This window comes from Phascolarctos cinereus, unplaced genomic scaffold (genome assembly GCF_003287225.1).
Source record: "Phascolarctos cinereus isolate Bilbo 61053 unplaced genomic scaffold, phaCin_HiC Scaffold_3;HRSCAF=262, whole genome shotgun sequence".
In the NCBI taxonomy this organism is placed as follows: domain Eukaryota; kingdom Metazoa; phylum Chordata; class Mammalia; order Diprotodontia; family Phascolarctidae; genus Phascolarctos; species Phascolarctos cinereus.
The window spans coordinates 101,190,934-101,215,642 of NW_027555736.1; the positions used below are offsets into that span (position 1 = coordinate 101,190,934).

The 24,709-nt window shown below is 37.1% G+C and overlaps 1 protein-coding gene across 8 annotated transcripts in view; it reads right to left on the reverse strand.

Moving 5' to 3' along the window:
- The window catches only part of ADD3 (adducin 3), a 167,135-nt gene that overhangs the window by 26,343 nt on the left and 116,083 nt on the right, over positions 1-24,709 (reverse strand). For all 8 annotated transcript variants that reach the window (XM_020987991.2, XM_078151064.1, XM_078151066.1 and 5 more), the window contains exon 2: positions 2,370-2,591. In XM_020987991.2, the coding sequence (XP_020843650.1) occupies positions 2,370-2,564 (195 nt within the window). In that variant the 5' untranslated portion in view covers positions 2,565-2,591. The remainder of the gene's footprint in view (positions 1-2,369; positions 2,592-24,709) is intronic.

The following is a 24,709-nucleotide window of genomic DNA, read 5'->3' on the forward strand; positions in this document are numbered from 1 at the left end:
CTCTCTACCAAAGCAAATTGGCTCTTTCCCTGCAATTTGTAGTCCTAGAGAGTTACTTAGGCTACTAAGAGGTTAAGTGATTTGCCCAGAGTTGCAAAGCCATTATGAGTCAGAGGTGGGACCTGAACCCGACTTTTGAGCTCTGAGGCTGGCCCAGTTCTCTATCAATAGAGCCCTCCAATTTGCAAATGAGGAAAACAAAATAAAAATTCAATGATTTGCTGTCAGAGTCAGAGCCTAGGTAGGTTAGTAGGAGAAAGCCAGCAATGAGGTGGGAACTCTTCCCTGATTCTGCCTCCACTAAACTGCAGGACAAAACAATGGTTCCAAAGGCACAAGTTTCCTTACACAAATTTTATTTTCTCACATATAACTAGGGGTCAATAATCTATTCTGAATGTATTTCGTAAATAACCTCGATATGTAAGGATTCTCAAATCTATCTTTTTCTTTTTTGTGGGGGCAATTGGGGTTAAGTGACTTGCCCAGGGTCACACAGCTAGTAACTGTCAAGTGTTTGGTCTCAGGCTGATTTGAACTCAGGTCCTCCTGACTTTAGGGCCGGTGCTCTATCCACTGCACCACCTAGCTGCCCTCAAGTCTATCTTCTTTAAGTCACATTGTTACTATTTGCCACTCAAGATTGGTTTATACAGGTTATTCCTCTTGCCATCAGAGCTATCTGAATTCAGTTGATGATGATGAACAAAGTGAATACACCATTGTACTATTTACTAAATAGAAAAGGTGCAACTTAAAAAAAAATCCAGATATTTGCTCATTCCTGAATTTTCTTTTTGTCCTTGTTCTTTTATTTTAGAAGTCTCGTTTGTCTAAGCTCTGCACTGTTATCCGAGGCTAGAAGAACTAACGTTCAAACTGAAAAGCTCATCTTTTCCCTGAAGTGTTCCACTTCTGGAACCTTCTAGTATTTGCTGCTCCCTTTACAAGCAGGCCCCGTGGCTATTAGCCTGAGTCACTTGCATGCACGAGTTGCTTGGGGGGAGAATCTCCAGTCTGCTTTTGATTCAAATTTTGCGATTTCACCCACAGGAAGTAAGAGAAATAATCTATTACAGTCACCTTGAACATGTCCATGTCTGCATACTCATTTTAATATCAGTTAGAAATTCAATATTCCCAAGCTGGGCTTCACATGACCATAAGAACTGCATGATCCTCAGGGCCATGCTAACTTCATTATCAATGCTGCTTTGAGTTCACTGTGCACATAACAAGCCAGTCTGATGGCATTAACAAATTTGAGCAATCCTTTACAATATAGTACTTGAAAGTACAAATACTGATATTATCATTATCCAGAAAACTGAGTCACAAACAAAAAGGGTTCATCCAAGAGCCACCTGAGCTGAATTGGAGCCTGTGGTGAAAACATGCTGAGACTCCATGATCCCTCTATCACCTGTGGAGAAAGTATGTGCATTCTCAGCACTACTGTGGCTTTTCAATCATGTTCAATTAGGCTGCTCTCTCATCCTCCACAACTAACACATGGCCTTTGTGATTTTACTCTGAGGTTAGAGCAACAGTAACAATTCTTTTAGAGATCATTCAGAGAATCTGGATGTTGTCTCAAAGACAGGATTACAGCCTGTTAGTGAGAGAGGCTGGACTTCTGATTTCATGGGTACAGTGCTATTTAGAGGGAGAAAATAATGCAAGTCCTCATTTTCTCTACAATTTTTAGTATTAAGGAACTGCCCATGGCATTGAGCAATTATGTGAGTTGCCAAGGTTCACACATCTAGTGTGTGTCAGAGGCAGCACTTGAACCCAGGCCTTCCTGACTAAGCCCAGATCTCTGTTGACCTCTACCCTGTCTCAGTGTAGGTTAGTATGCTTTTAAAATCAATTTAGTCAGGCTGGGGGGGTTTGTTTCATAAATAGGTTTTAGATTACAAAATTATCTTTTCCTTCCCCTCTCTCATGCCTTTCTCCAATCCCCTTCTGAACATCCAGGTAACCACATGAAGGATGACATCTGTGCATAAGCTGCATTTCACCGAGGTCTTGATTCCTACTAGATCAGTCATGCCTTTCTGCCTGAGCTCAATGTCCTTGAGCTCACTAGTTGCTTTTGTACTTCTCTAATGAAGCATAGCACCCAGAAAATTCACAAGAAAAAGTAATGCTTAGTGAATGCTAGTTGGTTCTTAAGTCTTTACAAGCCAAACATATAAATTAGCTGTCTGCTTCTTTGAAAGGACTGGGGGCCACTGGAACTTCCTCCACGCCCATCCTCATCCTGATTTCATTTTCAATGGGGCATTTTGGGTTTTCCATTTCTACAGGTCAATGTTCCTAGGCAGGAAGAAAAACTCTAGTTTCTTTAAATTGCTTTGACTCACAGGACTTTGGAGGATCTGAGTGACTCTCTTCCTCTGCTCCATCATATTGAAGTCTTGTCTTAGGTCTGGAGACATATTCCTTTCCCTAATGTATTCAGGGTCATTTTCATTGATGCGATCAAAATACCTCTCTTTATGAGGCATACTGGGAGGGGGAGGAGTCGTGATCACTTCCGGATTAGCATCTGAACTCATGCTTCAAGACTGTCAATTCCTCGTCACCTGTATCAAGAAAAAGAGAAATGGGAGATGTCTACTAAGGTCATTACAAAATCTAACTTAAAGAATACAAGCATAGAAAGCTTCTTGTCCTAGTAATGATGGCAACATCCTTAAATAGAGCAGTTTCTCAAATGAAATCAGATCAAGTTCTATCTTTGTGAAGATCTCCTAGGTAATGACACTAAACTGCAAACTATGTTTTGGAAGCTGATGAAAACAAGCAGCTCAATCATGATAATGAAATCAACTAATTGCCAAATAGAATTGTGAAAAAAAACTGATTATAAAATGGAAAATTAGGATATCATTTAAACTGTAAAAGACCACAGATAATATCTATTATTTTATTGGCATTTTTTGATCTAAACAAAACCATATCTATATCATGATGATCCACAATACTTTTTGTTTTCTTGATAGGTTAAATGTTGGCTTTAATAGGTTCACTTCATTCCAGTGACAATTTGCCAGCACACTAAAGTAAAATGTTATTTCAGGATTTTCAAATGATTCAACAAATTCCGTGGAAAATGAGAATTGTGGGCAGATTAAAAGGGGTGTGAGTGTGTGTGTGTATGTATTTGCTTACAGCCAATGAAGTGATATGTTTTGCTTGACTATGCATATTTGTTACAAAAAATGTTTTTTTTTCTTTTCTCCCTTTCTTTCAATGGAGTGTGGGGTGGTGGGAGAGAGAGAAAATATATTTCTCTTAAGTATAAGAAATGAGAACTGAGTGGCACTACAAATGAGGTAACCATATTGTTAGCTTTGCTACTTTTTTACAAGAGACTCACAGAGCGAGGGTAATCTGGAAATGTTAGTTATGTAAAGATAAAACACATCATTAAAACGTTTTTTAAAATGAAAAAGATCTGGGTTTTAGTGGACAGCAAACTCAATGTGACTCAGTAGTATAATGTGAAAGCCCAGAAACTTAGTGCGGTCTTAAACTGTATATAAAGAAGTATCTAGGTCACATTTCAAAGCAACAAAAATGGTGAATGGCCACTAAATCATGCCCCATGAGGACTAACGAAAAGAAATAGTGATGGATGTTTAACCTGGAGAAGAGAAGACTTAGAGAAGAATGTGGTTAACTCTCATTGAGTATCTGCAGGGCTGTCATATCAAAGAGGGGCCATACTTGTTCTGCTTGGCGCCAAAGAGCATAACTAAGAGGGACTGATGGAAGCTGCAAAAAGGTACCTTGAGGTTTGACATAAGGAAACACTTCTTAAGAATCTGAGCTCGTTCAAAGTGCGCCTGATGCAAAGAGTTGCATCAGGCAGTAGTGTTTCCTCCTTGGCAAAGTTCTTTCAAGTCAAGGGTAGTTGACCACTTATTAGTGAGGGGAGGTGAAATCTGTTCAGGCAACGGTTGGATTAGATGAAATCTGAGGTCCCTTCCAAATCTGAGCTTTTAGCATTCTGAGGATATATATGTTTTCATGAATAATTACAATATTTCTTGGCTTATGAGTCTCCATATTTGGTGGCCCCCCCAATCTTTTGTGGTTTATGTATATTTTTATTATATTGCACTTTTACTGGATTCTGTCAGTTACTATTTTTCTGTTAAGTAGCTTTTTCAAAAATTCACAAAGGACAATACAAGTGAAAGCAGAAAGAAGTAATTCATAACAAGGTAGGAGTCCCACCTTCTTGAAAGGAAAGCTGCAATCAAAAGGTAGTGGAAGTTTTAAAGTCATCACTGGAGAGATACAGAGTAGAGCTTTCAGGACAGGGTAAACAAATATCTGGTCCAGGTAGAAAGAGAAGCTAATGGAGATGAGCAAAATCTATAGAGCTTGTTCCATGGGCTTTTATTATTTGCTCACTCACAGAACTCAGGAAACATATCTAATATGAAAAAATGTAGCCAGAAATAAATGGGAAGAGTAGCCTAAAATTCACCATGCTTTAGTTACCTTAAGAAAACTCTTGATTTGCAATGATAATACTGGATGAATTTCAAACCAGAAAGCATTAAAAGGAATAAAAAAAAGGAAATTCAATCATGCCTCAATTGATCAATAAACATTTAATTTAGTAAGCACCTACTATGTGCTAGGCACTGTGCTAAAGACACCAATAATAATGAGAGTATATTGATTTTGAATATATATACAGAAAATAATATAGTGGCTAAATTTGTAAAGAAAACGTTAGTGGTCTTACAAGAAGAAAAACACTGAAAATCAATAGGAGATGAGTAATGTGTTACCTGTGTACCCAATAACTAGTACAGGGTCTAGAACATAACAGGTATTTAATAAATGCTTAAATGATTTATAATACAAGTTGTGCATGTATGTTCTGGGTTGATACATGCATTAAAAGAATTAATGATGGTTTCAGAAAAACTGGTGCGAACTGTACACTAACAACATTGTAAAGACAAACGAGTTTGAAAGACTTAGGAATTCTGATCCGTGCAGGGACCAGCAATGATGAATCATACTATCCACTTTCTGAAATAGAAGTGAGGGACTCAAGAAGAGAATGACATGTTTTTGGAGGTGGTAATGTGAGAATTTGTTTTGCTTTACGTATACATAGTTGTTAAACATCTTTTTAAGAAAAAGGGAGGGAGGAGGGAAGATGGGAGGGAGTGAAAACAGACACATGTAGGTATGCATATATGTAAACACAACTGGTAATAGGTCAATGAGAATCCAACCCATATCAACATTTGAAGCTTTGGGGCACAGTGCATAGAGCACCTGGCCTGGAGTCAGGAATACCTGAGTTCAAATATGGCCTTTGCATCAGGAACACTTTGAAAGAACTCAGATTCCTAGGAAGTGTTTCCTTATGTCAAACCTCAAGGTACCTTTTTGCAGCTTCCATCAGTCCCTCTTAGTTATGCTCTTTGGCGCCAAGCAGAACAAGTATGGCCCCTCTTTGATATGACAGCCCTGCAGATACTCAATGAGAGTTACCACATTCTTCTCTAAATCTTCTCTTCTCCAGGTTAAACATCCATCACTATTTCTTTTCATTAGTCCTCATGGGGCATGATTTAGTGGCCATTCACCATTTTTGTTGCTTTGAAATGTGACCTAGATACCTCTTTATATGCACTAAGTTTCTGGGCTTTCATATCACACTCCTGAGTCACATCGAGCTTGTTGTCCACTAAAACCCAGATCTTTTTCATTTTAAAAAAAGTTTTAATGATGTGTTTTATCTTTACATAACCAACATTTCCAGATTACCCTCACTCTGTGAGTCTCTTGTAACAAAGTAGAATAACTAAGCAAAACTAACAATATGGTTACCTCATTTGTAGCACCACTCAGTTCTCATTCTTTTACTTAAGAGAAATATATTTTCTCTCTCTCCCACCACCCCGTGCTCCATTGAAAGAAAGGGAGAAAAGAAAAGCATTTCTTGTAACAAATATGTACAGTCAAGTAAAACATATCACTTCATTGACTATAAGCAAACACACACACACACACACACACACACACACACACTCACACCCCTTTTTATCTACTTACAATTTTCATTCTCCAAAGAATTTGTAACATTTTATTTTAGTGTGCTGGCAAATTGTCATTGGAATGAAGTGAACCTATTAAATAAAGCCAACATTTGATCTACCAAGAATGCAAAAATTTTTACTGTGAATCACAATAACATAGATGTGGTTTCATTCAGATCAAAAACTGCCCATAGGCATTTACTGGCTGCATGATCTGTAAAATGGGCATAATAATAGTACCTACCGCTCAGGACTGTTGTGAGGATCAGATGAGACCATTGTAAAGCACTTAGCATAGTGCCTGATACAGAGCGGGTGCTGCATAAATGTTAGCTATTAGCTATCATGGGCAGTACCCTGGGCTGACAGAAAGTACAGTCTTTTGTTATTGTTGTTGTTGAGTTGTTTCAGTCATGTCTGTCTCTCTGTGACCCCATTTGGGGTTTTCTTGTCAAAGATACTAGAGTGGTTTGCCATTTTCTTCTCCAACTGATTTTACAGATGGGGAACTGAGGCAAACATCAAACTGATGAATCTTCCAGACTTCAGGCTGGGTATTCTATCCACTGTGCCAGCTTAGCCACTCATGATAAATAGCAAATTTAGCTGGTCTATACAGTGAATGAAGAGAAATAATATTAAATACATCCAGAAAAGCAGAGCAGAGCCACATTGTGCAAAGCTTTCAAAGCTTCACACCTTGAAGATCCCCATGCTCCCTGGGCCTCTGCCTTTTTCATTGGATAGCTTCTCCCAGAACTCCTCCTTAAGGATGGTGCTCAGACCAGTCATATCTCACTCCTCTCCAGATGGTCTTTTGGATGCACATGCCACTCTCCTCCCCCCATCATTTTTAATTTCCTCCTACTGGAGGAAAAAACAGGTTTACACATAAGTAAATACAAAAACCACATATAACAAATACATTTTGGGAGAGCACTGACAGTAGGAAAGGGCAGTTGATCTGAGCTTTGGAGGAAGTAAGGGTTTCTAAAGGCAGAAGTGGAGGGAGGTGTTTATCCCAGGCATGAAGGACAGCCCACACCAAAGGATGTAGCTGGGAAATGACATGCTGCATGCAGCCAGGCTGCTGTACTCTTGACTCCTCTACCATGCCCCCTTTCAGCTTCCTCTCATGTGTGATTTTTCCCCATCAGAATGTGATCTCCTTGAGGCCAGTGACTCTTACTTTTTGCTTGTATATGTATTCCCAGCGCTTGGCAAAGTATCTGACATAGGGTGGTGCAGTGGATAAAGCACAAGGCTTGAAAAAGGAAGATTCATCTTCTTCAGTTCAAATCTGGCCTTGATATTTACTAGCTATATGACACTGGGCAAGCCACTTAACCCTGTTTGCCTCAGTTTCCTTATCTGTAAAATGAGCTAGAGAAAGAAATGACAAACCACTCCAGTATCTTTGCCCAGAAAACCCCAAAAGACTTGGACAGGACTGAATAACAACAACAACAAAAGCTTGTTAAGTGAAATGCTTTGTTGATTGACTTTAAATGCCAAGATGAAGAGGGCTCCACATTGTATGGTACCTAGCTATTGGTTTATCATAGCAGAGCAACAGCACCTTTACCAACTCATTCCTATGGGATGCTGTCTTGGATTAGGATGAATTCTATAGCTAGCAAAAAAAAAATTAGTTTATTCTGCAGAACAGTTACATTATCTTCGACAAAAGGACTCTGCATTTGCAGCACACCTGCTCTAGCTGGCAGACTCTTATGTTTGGAAACAGTATCCTACAGGAGATACTTAAAACTGGCCTGCAAGAGGGAGTGGTAGAGGTGGTGGTGTAGGCAACAGTGGTTAAAGACCAGCAGCTGCTATAGCTTTGGCAGCCAGGTGGTGTAGTGGATAGAGCTTTGGGCCTAGAATCACAGAAGCCCTGAGTTCAAATCCAGACTCAGAAATACTTACTGGCTATGTGAACTGGGGCAAGTCACTTAGCCTGTTTCCTCAGTTTCTTCAACTATAAAATGGGGATAAGAATAGCACCTACCTCACAGGGTTGTCATGAGGATCAAATGAGATCATATTTGTAAATGCTTAGCACAGTGCCTGGTGTGTAACAGATGCTATATAAATGAGTATTCCCTCCCCACCCCTTATAGCAAAACAACAACACTGCACTAGCCTCATCCTAAGTAAATATCCAACTATTCTAGGAAGCTGTCCAGTTCATCAGACCGTAAATTTCTCAGAGAGACTTAATAACTTGACCGGGGCAGTGCTCATTAGGCCATGGGCTGCTCCCTCAGTGTCCTCCCACCCTGCCCCTGTAGCCTGGCATTTCCTTGCTAATCATATACTGGGATGTTCCTGCAGTAGACGGTTTTCATGTATAGGTCTGGGATTGGCAGTCCATTGTACAATAGAGACAAGAATGTGGGTAGTGGTGGGGGGAGGGGGCTAATCAAGGAAAATGCTAAGGAGTAAGCAAGACATGAACTTTTTCCTCTTAAAAATAAAAGCTGATGTTTATGTAATGCTCTGTTGTTCACAATGCACTTTAAAAGAAACTATGGACTACAAAAGGCTCTTCCCCCACTCCCCCTCAAAGATTTTATACTACTGGAAAGTAGTAAGACTCGAAGGCAAGATTCAAACCCCAGTCTTCTGACTTATGCTCTTATTATTCCCATTTTACAGATGAGAACACAGAGGTCTACAGAATTTAAATGACTTGCCTAAGATTACACAGCTAAACTAGGCCTATACCCCCCCAAAGAGATAAAAGAAAGAAGAAAAGGAGCCAAATGTACAAAAATATTTACAGCAGCTCTTTTTGTGGTGGCAAAAACTGAAAACTGTGAGGAGATGCCCATCAACTGGGAGGTGACTGAACAAATCATGGTATATGAATGTGATGGAATACTATTGTGCTGTAAGAAATGATGAAGGGGATGGTTTCAGAAAAAACTTGAGAAGATTTCTATGAGTTGATGCAAAGTGAAGTGAGTAGAACCAGAACAATTTATACAACAACAAAACATAAAGAAAATGAATTTTGAAAGACTTAGTAACTTTAATCAATACAATGACCAATCACAGTTCCAAATGACTCATAATGAAACATGCTCTCCACTCACAGATAGAGAACTGATGGACTCAGAATACAAACTGAAGCATATTTTCCTTCATTAATTTTTTTTGAGGACATGACTAATTTAAGAATTTGTTTTGCACTTCTATACTTATTTATATTGAGTCTTGCTTTCCTTGCCTTCTCAATAGGCAAGGAGGGATAGGAGGATAGAGATAACTTGAAACTGAAATAAAACTGAATTTAAAAAAATAAAAATTTAAAAAAGATTAAAAAACTGGTAGGGTCAGATTTCAATCTATGACTTCTGACCTCAAGTTCAGAAAACTTTGTGATTAGTTCTCAATTCCAAGGATTGAACGGGACAGCACTGTGTCCAAGTCAAATCTAGTACATGGTGTTTAAGGTCAAGAAGCTCTCCAAAAAGTTTAGGGGGATAGCCACTCAAAGCTCTTATCTGTAGCAGACTGTGTCCCTCCATCACTCTGTGGGAGTTCCTGTCTGTGCCACCTTGCATGGATGAATACCATATATGCCAAAATACTAGAATTTCTAGGATGCTAGAATATAAGGACAATAGAACAAGATGTTTGAAGTCGGGACTGTATAAGAAAATCAGGGATGTGTAGTTGACATAAGTGGAGGGTTACTAAAGGGCCCTTTCAAGTGAGCTATTTTGGGCTGTTATGTGTTATGGCATGTCTACTTTCAGCTTTCAGTTGTGCCTATCTAGAATTTGCATTTAGAAATAGCTCTGTGTGTGCTTACACACACACACACACACACACACACACACACACACATACACAAAGAGAGAGGAAGCAAAAAACAACCATATATAGTAATTTCTTAGCAAGCTTAATGTTCTCTATTGATGTTGGTAATTTAATAGGGGTTTTCTATAATACTGAATAGCAACTATGTGTATCACAAAAGTAAAAATTTTCAAATATATATCAAGTATAGAGTAAGAAGAATTATGAGTTATCCTATTGGATTTTAGCAGCTATTGGTGTTTCCCCAGTAGAGACTCCTCTCCCTAAAAGATTTTGTATTGAAGTATGTGTTAGAGAAGGAAATCTCATCTTTATCTCACATTGATGTTAAAATAAACATATTATACTTCATAAACCCCATCAGATAACAACCTCACCAAAGTGTCAAAGAGACACAGACTATGAGGGAGGAGGTAGGAAAGAGAGTTACCAAACATTATAAGGATCAGATCTTTGAGAAAGTCTTTGTTTCCAAACTAGCTTCCTAGTAATAGCTCTCCCAGTAAACTTTCAAGCTAGTTTGAATAAATTCAACCAAAAATCCAAACTGCTCTTTGGTAGGTAGCTTTACAAAACAATTCCAGCCACAGTCAACGTGAGAATTTTAGTTTTACTCTGAATATTTGTTACAATGTCTTTGTTTTTATGTTCTTTTTGAAAGGTACAGAGGAAAAAGGGGTGAGGAGATGAGGAGTAAACAACAACAATAACAAAAGAGTCATTGAAACATCTTTTAAAAAACATATAACAGAGACCAGATGGGAGGCCAGAAAGAAGCAGAGAGAAGCTTTGAAAGCTATAGTTTGAATTTCTTACATACTTAAAAAAATAATTTTCCCCCAGTTACATGTAAAAACAAATTTTAATATTTGTTTTTTTTTAAATTTTGAGTTCTGCATTCTTTCCCTCTCTCCCTGCTCTCTGAGAATAAGTAAACAGCCTGATATAGGTTATACATGTGCAATTTTGTAAAACATATTTCCACATCAGTCATTTTGTGGAAGAAAATTTGAACCAAAAAAAAAAAGAGAAAAACAGTATGCTTCAGTCTGCATTCAGACTCTATCAGTCCTTTCTCTGGAAATGGAGAGCATTTTTCATCATGGGTCCTTCAGGATTGTCTTAGATAGTTGTATTGCTGAGAATAGCTAAGTCATTCACAGTTGATCATTATACAATGTTGCTGTTACCGCGTATGATGTTCTCCTGGCTCTGCTCGCTTCACTTTGCATCAGTTCATTTAAGTTTTTCCAGGTTTTCCTGAAATCCACCTGCTCATAATTTCTCATAGCACAATAGTATTCCATTGCAGTCATATACTACAACTTGTTCAGCCATTCCCCAATTGATGGGCAATACCCTCAATTTCCATTTCTTTGCTACCCCAAAAAAAGCTGCTATAAATTTTTGTACAAGTAGGTCCCCTTCCCCTCTTTTTTGATCTCTTTGGGATACAGACTTAGTATTGCTATTGCTAGATCAAAGATAAGTATGCACAGTTTTACAGCCCTTTTGGCATCGTTCCAAATTGCTCGCCAAAATGGTTGGATCAGTTCACAACTCTGCCAATAGTTCATTAATGTCCCAATTTTCCCACATTCCCTCTCATGTATTTTTAAAAAGCAAGCTGCACATAATGGAGATCTGCAGTCTCATGTACAATCTTCTTTTTCTATTTTACTATGTAGAAATGACCATTTTATTTATGTCTAGGTTCAAAATACAAATAAATAACATTTTAAAACAAAGACATTCATGGCTCTATTCCTCAGAAGCAAATTTTTCTGAAATGGTTTCGTTTAAAAAATAGGTCAATGAGTATCACAGAAAATATGTTTAGGCCCCTAAACTGTTCACATATATAGATGAGCCTACAAAGTGATGTGATTCTTTTACTATTTGTTCATTCTCAGCTTTCACAAAGATAAACCAACTGCTATTAGTATTGAGAGCAAGCCTACAGTTTGTAAAAGGAGTTATAACTAATTCTAATAAAGTCTAATGACTCTTTATAACTCTCTACTACCAATTCTTCATAAATTTCATAAAATTAACCCTTTCTTCAACTCTTTTACATATGGATGGTCTAATGAATTCTCCCCTGAGGTCTCTGACATTATTTAACATAGCTCCTCTCAAGCTCTATGGCAACAGAAATGGCAAAACTGATGATTTAACATGGTGCAAACCATGGAAAGAAATCAATAATGTAGTTACGCATAATCTGTGCTCTAGTTATCTTTCCTAACACACCGTGAATATCAGCTTCCAGAGGAGGTGGTATTTTAAGTAGTTTATCTGAAGTAACTAGATTGTCTCTGAAGGAAAAAGCATGGATTCTGTTAGTGGTAAGTGCAAAACATTTTTCATGGTGGACAATCTGGGAGTAGTTATGGAACACAAAATGGGCTTATGTAACAATTTCTTCAAATCAAGGACAGTAAAATGGGAAGTTGTCCTGGGAGACATGAATAAACTTTATAAAAACAATTTTAATGGGCCTTTGGTCCTAACAGAGCACTAGTCTTTACATGCCAGAGCAAGGAGAAATATTTAATCACTTTTGCATTTATTGAGAAACTTTTTCTTTTTAAAATTTCTTGCTGAAGCCGGGTTTAAGTTGAACAAAGACAGGAATAATTCAGTCAGTCACTCAGTCAATTAAGGCAAAAACAGTCCTGCCCTCAAGATGCTGACATCCTAATGGGGGAAACAATATGTAAACAACTATGTACAGACAAAATATATTCAGAGTAAACTGGAGAAAATTTCAGAGTAGGGGCACTGATATTAAGGGGCACTGAGAAAGGCTTCTTGCAGAAGGTGGGATTTTAGATGAGACTCGAAAAAAAAAAACCAACAACAGGGAAGCCAGGAGGCAGAGAATGAGGAGGGAGAGCATTCCAGCCATGTGGGACAGCCAGTGAAAATGCAGAGTTGGAAGAATAGTGATTAAATTAGTATCCTAGAAAATTCAAACTGTGAGTGAAGCAAGTGCTAGATTATTTTTTTGGACAAGTGCAATACAAGGATTAATTCAGCATGAAATTAAGTAGCAGGAAGAGATCACATAGTATTGTGCTTGGGACACCATTCAATGCTTTCAATGATTTCAAACAGCATGTGTTATGCAAATCCTTCTTAATAATACTAATATTCTCTCATTGATACTATGTGGCTCTGAATTGTTGGATATCACAATTTCAGTAGTATCTAAAGAACAATGGAAATATGAATGGTGGGCATTAAAGATTGTAGCAAGTTACCAACAGTGATTTGCAGATGAGATATATGTGAGACCAGAAAAGGATATGGGGCATTTGTTAAGTGAGAATAAGAGTTAATGATGGACATACCTATTGGTACACTGGTATCTCTAACACAACATAAAGAACAAGAGAAATCCTTTTAGCACACTGAGTAAGATTTTCTGTGGAAGATCTATGGGAAAACATGAATAGGATCCCATAGGATTAGAAGGAATAGAGGAGTTGTGCAGGAATACCTTTATCAATTAAATCATTAATTTATCAAGTTTATACATCTTTGTTGTAATATCCTTTCCACAATACTATACTGCCCTCTGAGGAAACTGAACTGGAAGAACTGGGTTCTAGACCTAGGTTTTCTGCTGACTAGCTGTGTGACTTTGTCTAAGTAGTTTTCCTCTCTAAGCCTTACTTTATCCATTTATACAACAGAATTAGGCTAGCTATTGAAGGTCCTTCAAACTCCAAAATTCAATGATGCTGTGACTATATCCTCCAAAACACATATACAAACAGATGTATGACATTCGTAATTCTGATCTGCAGTTATATTCATCATCTCTGGAAACAGTTGAACAATAACAGTTGTCCTTGCTTTGGGTAAAGGATCAGAGTTTGACATGGGACTGCTGTCATGGTCTGAAAGAGAGGAAGTGATTGTAAGATTCTGTGGATCAAATAACTGATTCCAAACATACCCATTTCCAGCTGATACTTGAAAAGGCCTAAATTCTGGATTTGATCCTCCTTATAACTCTGTCCTGTCTGAAGAGCCAACCATGACTATCATTCTATTTTGTTTAAAAAAAAATTCCTATATGGTCTTCTTTTATTTGAAGATTAAAAAAAAGCAGCCTTCAACATTAATGCCAGAAAAATATTTTGTTGATGCAATGAACTTCTTCCTGAAGAGGATATTTTACAGAAAAAGATTTAAAGCCTAAATAAAACTTATTTTAAAAAATCTTGTCCAGATGTTTTTATAATTAATTACAATAAGAATATGTTTAAACAACCATAAGTTTAGGACACAAATAGATGAAACAGCTCAGAAATTAAAAATTATGACCAGAATCATTTAGAAGGTGAAGAGGGAGTAAAAAGAAAGAGAAAGGAAAAGAGAGGAAGGGTGATGGGCAGAGATAGAAATGGGAAGGAATATTTCACAGATGTGCACTGCAATTTAGATTTCTCTGTGAGAGAAGCAGGGCTGTGTAATATACAGAACACTGGACTTAGAGTCAGAAGCTATGGGTTCAAACCCTGCTTCATCATTTACCAGCTCTGTGACTCTGAGCAAGGCACTTTACTCTGAGGCCTAGCTCTTGTTTTCCTGAGCTATAAAATGGAGCCGATAATACAAAATTGTTGCAAGATCAAATAAGATAGTTATAAAATGAAATAATGAGTAAAATAATTAGAATGAATATAAATCACTTTTTATCCTTAGGGTACTGTATGAATATACTATAGTATATACAGTACAGTAATACTTAGTATTACTATGCAACATTGAATGAATCTATTCCACACAAAGTTATATTTAATATATTCATATTATCACCTTGTGAAAGACATTATCATATTAGTAAAATAGGATTCAGCTAGTATGCTAGTTTCAAAAAATCATCTGAACTACTTTAATTGTAAAATCATTAGAATTAATGGACACATATGTTAGTCTAATGCCAGTTAACATGGATAAAATGTACGCAAATGATGGAGTTCTGTTCAAGAATACATTAAACTGAGAACCTACTAAAGTGTGAGTGTTAAGAGAAATCTAAGTAGTTAGTCCTAGATAAAAGTTATATTTATATCTGCTTTCTAGAAGGAGAGGCTTTGACGATAAACTACTGTTGGAGGCCATATACAGCACATACCAATGTCAGCTTTAGAGAATGATGAAAGCATTCTCAAGCTTTTTGAGGGTATCATGTAGGTCACGGCTTTTATATATCTCTATACTGTACATCTGGGAAGGCACAATGTTCTTTTTATTTGACTGATGAAAACAAAAACATCTATAATACATACCCTCCAACAGGGAATTAAAATCCTAAAACACAGACTCTCTTAAGAATGCACCCAAGTCTTACATTTCTTTCCCTCCCAAAGAAATGTACATCATTCAGAAATAAGAAGCTCATTTACCCAGGCAATGTGTGGGTATGTTCAACCAACATTAGAAATCTGAATGAAAGCTATTTATTGAAATACATTATTCTCAGGGATCTCAACATGATAAAAAGAAACATGATTTCAAATGAGATTATGATTTTTTTTAGCCATACCTTGCTTTTGTGTTTTAAAACTATCTGAAGTTAAGGAATGTTACTTAATATGGTCACAGTAGGAAAAATCATAGGCAACATCAGAGATGCAAGGCTAAACTTCATGTGGTTAAACTTTTACGCTATATAACTCCTGGCTAGGAAATCATTTTAAAAAATCCAACTCCACTTACATTTATTAATACCCAAAATGTGCTTCCAAATGCAGAGGATAAATAATACTGGAAGCTTCTAGCCTCAGCATACATTATTCTCCACACGCTCTTCAGACCAGTCAAACTGGCCTTCCTGTTTTTGCTTGTACGTAAAAACTCTCTCCCCCATCTCTGTGTCCCTACATAGGCTATTCCATACACCTACGTCGTACTCTCTGCCTGTCTCTTAGAATTTCTAGTTTCTTTAAAAATTTATCTCAAGAATCACCTTCTACAAGTACTTCTTGATTCCCCCCTCCCAGCTGCTAGCACCTTTCTCACCCCCAAATTACCTTGTACTCATTTTGTATCTAGCATGTATGTACATATAAATGTACATTTTGTCTCCCCTATAATAGAAGGTAAGCTCCTCGAGGGCAGGGACTATTTCATTTTTGCCTTTGTATTCTATCCCCAGAGCCTAGAACAAATCCTTGAAACGATTGTAACCATATATTCTGATGATATTTGGCGTGTGTTTATGCCCCTCTTCATGACAGAATTGATTCCAACTGGCTCTGGAGTCAGAACATGGCTTCAAATCTCATTTACGACATTGTGTGATTCTGGGTAACTTTCCTCATCTTTTAAATGAAGAAATTGGATTAGATAGTTTCTGATGCCCCTTCTGGTTCTAAATCCATGAGGCTATAAGTTGATAAAAAATAGAAATTTTAAAAAAAAAAGAGAAAGAGAGCCTGGCTAAGTTTAAGCAGAATAGGAGGAGAGAAGAGAAGTGGGACTGTGAAGAAGACACTGAGGAGCTCTAATTAAAAATAAGTACTAGCTGTTCCCAGAACTCAGCAGGCATCTCTTGCTTCTGTGAATTGGTCCAAGCCCTTCCCGCCTTTGCCTTCTTGAATCCTATTCCTTCAAGGCTTAGTTCAGGTACCACATGCTCTTTATAAAGCATTCTTTGATTCTCACAGCTGAAGTATGCTTTTCCTCTACAAAAAATGATTTGTCCTTTGTCCCCATCACATCCTACTGTGTATTTTACTTATCTGTGTGCATGTCATATACCTTCATATACCCATGTCATGCCAACCCCCACTATGAACAGAAACATTTTATTTTAAATGAGGCTATTCTACTTTTTAATTTTTATACACCTAGAACCTGGCATAACGCTTATACAAACAGAGGAGACATTTGATGTTTGTTGAAGTGAATTTTAAAATGTACCTTTAGAATAAAAAATAGCTTGTTTCCTTAAAAGTTTGTTTAAAGGCTTTTCAAAGGTAATTTAGAAAAAGGCCTAGGAATTTCAGAAAATCTGATCTCTAATAAGTCTACTATGGTCTAGGCTGATTTTATAAAACTTTAAAAAATAGACTATGCATTAATTTGTTTCCTGTTTATAAATATTTTGTATTAGAAACTGGCATGGCATGCCTAATGTTGCCCCAGCCAATGCTGTCTTACAGTAACATTAAGATATATCATCTACCCCTACTGTAATGCCTGGAATTCTAATGTAAAGTCTTTCATTTCCATGCCTGGACATCTCTGACTCTTGATTTCATACCCAGGATTGAAGTATTTAGTCTCCCTCCAGCTTGGGTAGTTCTGATTCTTGATGACCACAACTACCTTAACCACCATCTCCCTGGTGACTCTGATAGAGACAACTCAGGACCCTGAACCCAAGAGCCCTGGGAACAGCTGTATGCCCCACCCCAACCACTAGACTTGCTTCCAGCCCAGCTCCCATAGTTATTATTGAGGGGAGAAATCATTGCAGAGAAGTGCCTGCCTTCCTCATTATAACCAGAAATAACTGCTGACCAAGAGCCATCAAAAGGTAGATAAGCACAAGGGCTGTGGCAGTGGCAGCACCCATCACCCTGCCCCCACAACCAGATCATCTGTCCTGCTTCCAGCCCAGCCCTCACAGTATTCATTTGGGGAAGTAACTCCTCAGAGAAAGGGTTAGCCATCCCTACCAACAAGGTAGGCAGGCCCACCTAGCTGAAGCAGCAAGATCCCCTGAGGGGAGATAGGAAGTCCCATTGCTAGGCAAGTCAAACAACCATCACCACCACCTTGACCACCTCTCCCCAGACTCTGATGAAGACAGTCTAAATTGGAGTGGGGAACCTGTAGCGTCGAGGTCACATGTGGCCCTCTAGGTCCTCAAGTGCGGCCCCTTGACTGAATCCAAACTTCACAGAACAAATCTCATTACGAGACTTATTTATCTTTATGATGAAAATGACGTTCTAAAATGGAAGGCGTATAGAAGCTGAGATAGATGGAAGTCATGCAGGTTCATGTCTATTATCAACATTCATTCTGGGAAATATTCTGAGTGGAATGAAAATAGAGACCTGTACTATTTAGTCAAATTGTTTTTTTTTCCTTTTGCTCAATTGATATAATTGAATTAAATTAAGTTAAATGTGCTGATGTGATAGACTCCACTGTACTTAACTCTTGATTGGTAGAGATCATTACTGGCTTTTCCACAGACCCTAGCCTCCTGCCTATCTGCCCAAATAAAGGACAGTGACTACTTTTGTTCTAGCTGAAATTAAATACATGGAACAGAAAAAAGTATAGAACCAAAAAATTGTATGAAGTTGACAAGCAACTGTCCTTGAAGAAAAAGGAAGGAAGGAAGGAAGGAAGGAAGGAAGGAATGAAGGAAGGAAGGAAGGAAGGAGGAGGGAGGGAATGAGGGAAGAAAAGAAAGAAAAGAAGGAGGGATGAAGGGAGGAAGGACAAAGAAAGAAATGAGAGAGCAATATAAATTAATGCTTTGTCTTTTATAATTTGTAAGCAGGAACTTAAGGAAATTTGACACCAAGTCTCAATGAAGTACTGGAGAAATTAAACTGTCATATGTAAGCTATCTCACACTTTGGATATTGAAAAGTTACAGGTTTTTCCTTAAAGCAATGTAAGAACTTGAATTAGATTTAGCAATATTTATTAATATATGAAGTTTAGTGAGGTTAGTATTTAAACTCTATCCATATATTTCTATTCCTTTAGATTATGTTCTAGAATGTATATTTTCTGACTTCACTCTCTTATCCATATCACCATTCTATCCTTGTAATACAATTGTAATCCACAGAGTAGCATATGGCGCAAAGAACACCTTCCTGGAAATCAGGAGACTTAGGTTTAAGTCCTGAGACTCTGTCTTGTATATGTTCCAACCTTTTAGAGCCTTGGTTTCCTTCTTCCTCTATAATCTTTTGAAGTTAGTTATATTACAAAATAGCCGTGCATTTGTGGCTACTGTGGGTTTATTATTGCACTTAGGATACTTAATAAAATCCTGATACTATTTCATTGTCATGGACTTTTCCCCAGGGGTAAAAAACTAGCAGATATAGTAGATGGTTATAGAATCTCTTATTCTGCTGTTGACAGACCCCAAATATTTGAGAATCACTGATATCTAAAAACATTAAGTATAGTCATTACTCGTAGTGACCTGTAATAAATATGGGGAGAGCTAAAAGACTACAATAAAAGTTCCCCTTTAGCAAAATGTTATTAAAATGCATTGAAAATTAAGGTACATCATATTTGACTAAGGTTAAACTTGCCTTGGACATCATTTAAGTTCAAATCAAAAAATTTTCTATGCATCTCTAGACAAAATAATTTGCTTGATTTGCTCAAAATATGATCCTAATTCTTTATCAATTAATCTCAAGCTTAATTGCTACTGGATAGGGTGTGTAAATCAACCACCCTATGGCTCTGCTCACCATTCCCATGACTTCCTAAACCAAAATATTCCTTCCTGGCCATCACTTTCCTATATGTGTGTTCTCCCCTTATTAGAATAAAGGTCCTTGAGGGCAGGGTCATTTTAACTTTTATATTTGTACCTCCAGTGCTTAGTTCAGTGTTTAATACATAGTAAGTGCTTCACATGTTTTTTTATTCCTTCATTTAATGTTAGGTTATCTTGAAGTTCTAAAATAACTGTCTTAAATATACCTTTAAATAAATAGAAAGAACCCAAGTGTGATGAGGTTATTTCCCTTGCTTTAAATGACTTGTTTTATTCTTTAAAAAAAATTTCTTCCTTTCTTCACCCCCTCCCCCATCCATTGAGAAGGCAAGAAATATGATACCCGTTATATACATAAATACAAAATATATTGCATACAAGTCATTCCCTAATTGATAAATGGTCAAAGGATATGAACAGGCAGCTCTCAGATGAAGAAATTAAAGCCATCTATAGTCATATGAAAAAATGCTCTAAATCACTATTGATTAGAGAAATGCAAATCAAAACAACTCTGAGGTACCACATCACACCTATCAGATTGGCCAACATGATAAAACAGGAAAATGAGAAATGTTGGAGAAGATGTGGGAAAATTGGAACACTAATACATTGTTGGTGGAGTTGCAAAATGATCTAACCATTTTGGCCAGCAGTTTGGAACTATACCCAAAGGGATATAAAAATGTGTATACCCTTTGACCCAGCAATAGCACTTCTAGGGCTATATCCCAAAGAGATCATAAAAAACGGGAAAAGGACCCACATGTGCAAAAATGTTAATAACAGCTCTTTCTGTGGTGTCAAAGAATTGGAAATTGAGGGGATGCCCATCAATTGGGGAATGGCTGCACAAGCTGTGGCATATGAATGTAATGGAATACTATTGTGCTATAAGAAATGATGAGCAGGTGGACTCCAGAAAAACCTAGAAACACTTGGATGGACTGATGCTGAGTGAAGTGAGCAGAACCAAGAGAATGTTGTACACAGTAACAGCCATGTTGCGCAAGGACTAATGTTGACAGACTTAGTCCTTCTCAGCAATGCAAGGATCTAAGACATCTCCAAAGGTCTCATTATGGAAAATGCTATCTACATCCAAAGAAAGAACTATGGAGTTTGAATGCAGATTGAAGCGTACTATTTGTTATTTTTTCTTGTGTTTTGTTTTGTTTTCTCTTTCTTGTGGCTCCTCCTATTGGTTCTAATTATTCCTTACAACATCACTAATGTGAAAATACATATAATAGGAATATATACGTATAGTCTACATCAAAATGCATGCTGTCTTGGGGAAGGAGGGGGGAGAAAAATTTAAAACTCAAATGCTTATGGCAGTGATTGCTGATAAAATAAATTTTAAAAAAATATATTTGAAGTTATATTTACAATGAAATGTCTAAATTCAGAATAAAAGATTCAGCCAAATTTAAAACAAACATTGCAAAACATATCTCTGCATTAGATGTGATTGGGGGGAAAAAAGCAAGAAAACTTTAAAAAGGAAAAATATATGTTTCAATCAGCACTTTGAGTCCATCAGTTCTCTCTCTGGAGGTGGACAGCATTTTATATCATGAATCTTTTGGAGTTGTGGCTCGGTTCTTTATATATTTGAGAAATAAAACCTTTTTCAAAGAAACTGGCTACAAAATTTTCCTAGTTTCCTACTTTTCCTTCCAATTTTAGCTGCATTACTTTTGTTTGTGCAAAAACTTTTCAATTTTATGTAGCCAAAATTATCCATTTTGCCCCTAGTGAATCTCTCTGTCTCTTGCTCTATCTCTAAACTCTTCCTCTAGCCATAGATCTAATAGGTAATTTCTTCCATATTCCCCTATTTTGCTTATATCATCCTTTATATCTAAATCATGTGTCCATTTTGAGCTTATCTTGGCATACAGTGTGAGATGTTGGTCTATCCCTAGTTTCTGCCAGATTTCTTCCCAGTTTTCCCAGCAGTTTTTGTCAAATAACAAGTTTGTGCCCTAATAAATGGATCTTTGGGTTGATCAAACACTGTGCTTACTTGATTCTTTATAGTGAACTTCTAGAATTCTCTAAGTATACTTTCATATCATCTGCAAAAAGTGATAATTTTGTTTCCTCATTGATCATGCTTATTCCTTTACTTTCTTTTTACTGTCTTATTGCTGTAGCCAGAATTTTAGTACAATATTGAATAATAATAATGATAATGGACATCTTTGCTTAAACTCTCTTCTTGTTGGAAATGCTTCTAGTTTGTAATCATTTCAGATAATAGCTCTTGGTTTTAGATACTACTTACCATTTAAAGAAAAGCTCCATTTATTTCTATGCTTTCTAGTGTTTTTAATAAGAATGGGTATTTTATATTGTCAAAAGTCTGTGTTTTACACTACTCTGTAAGGCTTCAACACTTACATACCAAATTCTAGCTTTGCTACTAACTTACCACTATATCACTTAAACCCTCTAGACTTTAGTTCTAGTTATTATCTAGTTAGTTATTTAAAGGAGTTGAACTAAATCAGGGGTCCTCAATATTTTTCAGCAGGTGATTTACATCATTTTCCTAAAGTGAAAATAACTGAGGAATTGGGAGAGAGAGGAATGACAATGGTGGTGATGGTATAAGCCTGCTTCTGTACATGTATAGAACAACAATTAAAATGAGCATCAGTCTCTGACAAAGAAGTGAAAGAAATAAGAAGCTGTCAGCACTGCCCCCTTCCATGTTGAAAATACCCATAAATCAGTCAGATGGATTGTCATTGGCAACTGTTGGGAAGTGTTTCCTGATTTACTTTGCATATGATAGGGAGAAGGCTATGCTGTTGTTGACACAACTCTTCCTAGCATTTCTTGGATATATTTAGCAAGTAGGGCTCCATATTGGTTGTTGCTAGCCCACAAATGACTTGGTTTGATTTTGTCATCACTGACTGGTTGGAGATTTTTGGATTAAATTTTCTATTAAGGTCCTTTCCAACCAAGAAAATGTTATGATTCAATGAACATACATTTGAGAGATTTGTTTTTCTGGGTGGTTTCTGAGCACTTCTCAGCCATTTTGTCCTTGATCCAATCATTCCATATGTTCCACATGTGGGAAGTTCTCATTAGACAAATGCTTAGATAAGCATCAGAAACATTAATTCGTGTCAGTCCCCTTTCTCCCTCTTCTAGATGACAGTAAATTTGAGGGTCTTTTTGCTATTTTTAAATCGATACTATTCCTTCTCCTCTATAAATAGGAAGCTAAAGATCCAGAAGCTGTTGTTAATAGGATCTAAAATTAGAATAGACATTATACTATCGCCTAATCTAACACTCTCATTTTACAGATGAGGTCTGGAGAAGGGGGAGTGATGTGCCACCTTGGAAAAAAGTAACAGAGCTCAGATTTGGTCCCAAGTCTTCAGACAAATCTACTGCTATTTTTTTCCACATATGTCCCACCCTTTGCTCAAAACTGCCTCCAAGAAATTCAAGTCAACAAACATTTATTGTTTCTACATGTGCACAAAACACAACACTTGGTGCTGAAGTTACAAAAATAAAACAGTAACTGCCCCTCAAATAATTTATGTTTTAATGGTAGAGGGGAGAATATGGTATTGAAATAACTAAACAGAAGGTAATTTGAGGAGGGGGTGAGAGTTTAAAACTTAAGTGAAATCAGAAAAAGGTTTAGGATGTGGCAAAGCAGTTTATTTTTAACAGTTAAGTTTAAAAAGGACACATTCGCCATCGCAATTAGTAGGCATGGATTTCAAGGAAGAAGAGTTTGGAAGGATTCTCAACTGTGCAAGCACTAGGAGCAGAGCTTTGTTTCTTCTCTCTTGCCCAAAGCAATGGTGAGATCCTTTTCCCTTAGCAGCTATTTTTGAGTTTAGAGTAGAAATACATCTTTGACAGCTTATGAAATGCCTTTAGTGACCACTAACCACTATCTTAACTTATTTTGTTATTGCAAAGCTCCTTCCAAATGAATATGGTAAGCATTTCTGTGCTGAGAATGTGAATGCTAAATTTTCTTACAAAAAGTTGCTCCTTATGAAAAGTCTTTCCCAATTTAAAATTCTTGGCAGATTCTAGCTGAAATATAAGCAATGAAATGGCCATTCTTTCAATTACAAGGCCTATTGTTCCACAAATAAAACAATATACAAAAAAATTATGCCAAGATGTAAGAGCAGCATACTTTAACTTAAAAAACACAAATTTTGATTTGCTGAGTAATTTTCTCCTCAAATTGTGAAATAATGAAAACATTGAAAATACCCCAAACTGCTTTTTACTAGCTGAAAAGTTACATCTCCAGGGTTAATTAAAACTTAACAGACAAGCTGCTTCCAATTATTGATCATTGCTTTCAAATATCATTGAGAGTGAAGGAGAATGAAGTTAACAATAGAGATCAGTAAAAGCTGAAATAGATAAAACTCACAAAATCAGAGCTTGAATGATAGAATAGCCATTATTTACATCTATAAGATGTAAGGAAGCTTTCATTACTACTGTTCCTTTTTTGGACTGCGTGTGAAGATATTTACGCAGAGAGATCAATTAGGACACTATTGCAATAGTCCAGGACAGGAGTGAGGAACCTAATGCCTCGGGGTCACATGTGGCTTTCTAGGTTCCCGGGTGTGCCTTTTTGACTGAGTTTAAGGTTTACAGAACAAATCCTTTTATTAAGGATATTTGTTCTATGAAGTTTGAATTCAGCCAAAGGGCTGCACCTGAGGACCTAGAGGGCCACATGTGGCCTTGAGGCCATAGGTTCCCCACCCCTGGTCCAGGAGATATGTGATCAAAGTTTGAAATGGGTTTGTAATCGTGAGCATAGAGAAGGGGCTGGCTGTGAGAAATATTATGAAAGTAGAAATGACAATATGTGGTAAATACTTCAATGTGTGGGGTGTGTGGGAATGAGGAGTTGGGGATGACAATATGGTTTCAAACCAAAGTGAATGGAATGATTGATGGTGGTGCCCTTAAGAGAAATAGGGAAATTTGGAAGAAGGGTGTGTTCTGAGGGAAGAAAGAAAGAGAACTGTTCTGGACATGCTGAGTTTGAGATACCTATATCTATCAAGACAACCATTTCAAAATATCCAAGAGTCCATTGGTAATGTGAGACTAGAACTCAGGAGAGAGATTAAAGCTAGATCTATAAATCTGAGAGTCATTTTCAAAGAGGTGATGATTAAGGAGGTCCTTAAGTAGGAGTATATGTGAAAAAGAAAGAACAGAGGAAGGCACAAAACAAGGCCTAAGGAGTTTGATG